Here is a 2,510-nt window from a genome sequence, read left to right as displayed (position 1 = left end):
CAGTAAGTAATTCTTGTCCAATCGATCATGCATTTTTCAAAATCGGTTTGCCAAGCTCTTCTAGTCCGCATGTAGCCAGAGTACGAGATGCTGTTTTATAGGGGATGAGGGAAACATTGTTGCTGCACTAGGGATTTTTGGAAGTTCGTATAGAATCCTACTGCTTGTCCGAATCCCTCAGCGGCTCAGGTATTTGAGCAAAGGTCAAAACGTCAGCAACATACATTGAAACCCAAGGCGGGATGTACTCAAACCACTCCGAAGGCAAATAGTAGATCACAACACGAAGTCACACATGACATGAGTTGCATATTGGCACACCAAAAGGAAAAAAAGAAGCGCTATAGATCATCGCGGCAAATATCATATCCGATACCGGACCAATGGATCCTTGAACTGAAGCCGCTGGTTGTACACCCTCCACGCATAGTCCTCCAGTAGGAAAGAGTGAAACCTCCATCCATCCTCGTCGTCGGCTCCGGCACCGTTTGCCTCGGCCTCGCGGCCTTCTCCGGCCGCATTGGAGAGCGGGACCAAGGGCGAGACGATATTGTCCAAAGGCAGAGTGATAAGGACCGTCAGCGACAGACGGTCGGTCTCGCCATGCTGCGCCGCCATGGGTGGTGCGGATGTGGGGCGAGCCATCCCTCTCACTTTCTTCAACTTGCCATTGCTCCACACCTAGCACGCGAGCCAAAAGGAATCATGGCAACAAAAGGTAAGTGCTGCTGCTGTATGCTGCTTGAAGAGTGAAGAACAGCTCATATGACACGATGGTGTTACTTTTGTTTGTGTGTGTGTGTTTGAAAAGCAGAGATGCTTGACTTCTTTTTGTGTGGATTTATGTGTTCCAAATTGGGCGATGATCAATGAGTGATACACACCAGCTGATGCAGACATGGGACCTGATTGCCTAACTGGGTCAAAAATCAAAACTGGGTGGTGAAGTTATGCGCAACCTACTTTAGAATTTGATGCCGCTGGGCGCTGGCCGCTGCATAAACAAAACGGATGCTCGCCATCTCTGCCGCTCGATGCTGTACGTTCTGTTGCAATGACACTACTACCTCTAGCCTTTACTAGAGCGCTAAATGAATGGTCTATAAACTTTGACCAGATCAAGACGATAAGAACAGTTACGGTGCTTATGTAATCTCTGCTTTCTTTTCGGGAGATGCTATTGCAAATTTCAGTTACTTACTAATGTTCATGAAATATCTGAGAGATTTGCACCTGGGCAATGTCGCCGACGGTGACAAGCATCGCGTCGTCGCGGGCGGCCACTGCCGTCCACTCGCCGCCGTGGTTCATAACCCAGCTTGGCGGCGCCTCTTCCTGCCCTGATGCCTCCCACTGGCAATGAAGCGCCACGACGTACGGGTACGCCTTCGCCTTCCCGACGGCCGGAGGTGCCGTATCGGCGGTGGAGACCCGGGAGGCCCACAGCAGGCACCGCGGCTTCCTCCTCCCCTCCGCGAAGGGCTTCTCCCGGAAGCCCGTGTCGGGGCACCCGGAGAGAAGCGCGACAACCCGCATGCCCACGTCCTTCATCCGACGCGCGTACTCCGCCGCAGCCGGGAGCGCGTCCAAGTCCCCCTCGCAGGCGTCGAACACTACCGCGGGATCGTCGGCGCCGCCGTCCACATCCTGCTCTTCCCCTTCCTCCACGGAGAAGCCGAGCGTGCGAAGATTAGACTCCAGGCGCGTGGACGCGTCGATCCGGGACAGCTCGGCGAGCGCGGACGACGGTAGCCCCGAAGGGATGCCGTGGCCGGCGAGGTGGAAGTAGCCCACGTCGGCGGCGTTGCGGAGGGCGCGCTGGTCGGGGGACTCGAGCGAGACGAGAGGCGGAAGCGAGGGCGGCGACGCCTGCGACCGAGCTGCGAGTGGAGACCGTAGCTGTGGAGCCGGGGACGAGAGGAGGAGGCGGTGCAGGAAAGCAGAGAGCGAGGCGTCCGTGGCCCCACCAGCCGCGGAGGACGGCGCCGCGTGGTGGTTCGATGGCGTTGGCGGCGGAGGGCCTGGGGTCCCGCTCCCTCCGAGTCCGACGGTGGTCGTGGGCGTGGCTGTGGCAGCCTCGGAGGACGAAGCGGCCATGGAGACGCTCGGATCGGCGGGGTCACAGGCAGCGCAGGTCAGGGTCAGGGTTGCTTTTGGTGGGAAGCGTGTACCGGGGTGGTTGTTGTTGGCCGCCGTTTGCTGTACTGCGAGGAGGGCGGCCTTTATCCGGTTCGTGTTGGTCTGGTTTGTCCGTTTGTGTGGACACGCCTTCTGGCTCCGTGGTGGGCCAGTTTTTGCGAATTGCGGCGACCTGGACCGGTGAAGCTGGCAAGTGGGCCGGAGCACGGAGCACGGCCTACTGGCCCTGTTTCCAACAAGGCAACAAACTCCCCTATATCAGAATTCTGCTGCTTCATTCTGCTTTTTTTTAAAAAAAAAACTGGAGGGGTCAAGACATCAGTTCGGTTTTTCTAAGTATAAAAGAAATTTAGTGATGGATCCGAATATTT

At 56.6% G+C, this 2,510-nt stretch overlaps 1 protein-coding gene across 1 annotated transcript; it reads right to left on the bottom strand.

The window, feature by feature from the left end:
* Positions 1-246: 246 nt before the first annotated feature.
* LOC100191202 (2-oxoglutarate (2OG) and Fe(II)-dependent oxygenase superfamily protein) lies at positions 247-2,230 on the bottom strand. Its single transcript, NM_001136637.1, has 2 exons — positions 1,234-2,230; positions 247-681 (listed from the first exon to the last, which is right to left on the bottom strand). Exons 1-2 carry the CDS (start codon positions 2,095-2,097, stop codon positions 364-366), a joined length of 1,182 nt encoding a protein of 393 aa, NP_001130109.1. The 5' UTR covers positions 2,098-2,230; the 3' UTR covers positions 247-363.
* Positions 2,231-2,510: the final 280 nt, after the last annotated feature.

Source organism: Zea mays, chromosome 3 (assembly GCF_902167145.1).
Source record: "Zea mays cultivar B73 chromosome 3, Zm-B73-REFERENCE-NAM-5.0, whole genome shotgun sequence".
Classification (NCBI taxonomy): domain Eukaryota; kingdom Viridiplantae; phylum Streptophyta; class Magnoliopsida; order Poales; family Poaceae; genus Zea; species Zea mays.
This window is presented reverse-complemented; position numbering and strand designations above follow the sequence as displayed.

What these genes read in the sequence shown, in the direction of transcription:
- LOC100191202 (NM_001136637.1), bottom strand. Translation starts at nt 2,097, where the DNA reads ATGGCCGCTTCGTCCTCCGAGGCTGCCACAGCCACGCCCACGACCACC. An exon ending in CCGTCGGCGACATTGCCCAG is followed by an intron (nt 682 to 1,233) that starts GTGCAAATCTCT and finishes CTCGCGTGCTAG; the next exon opens with GTGTGGAGCAATGGCAAGTT.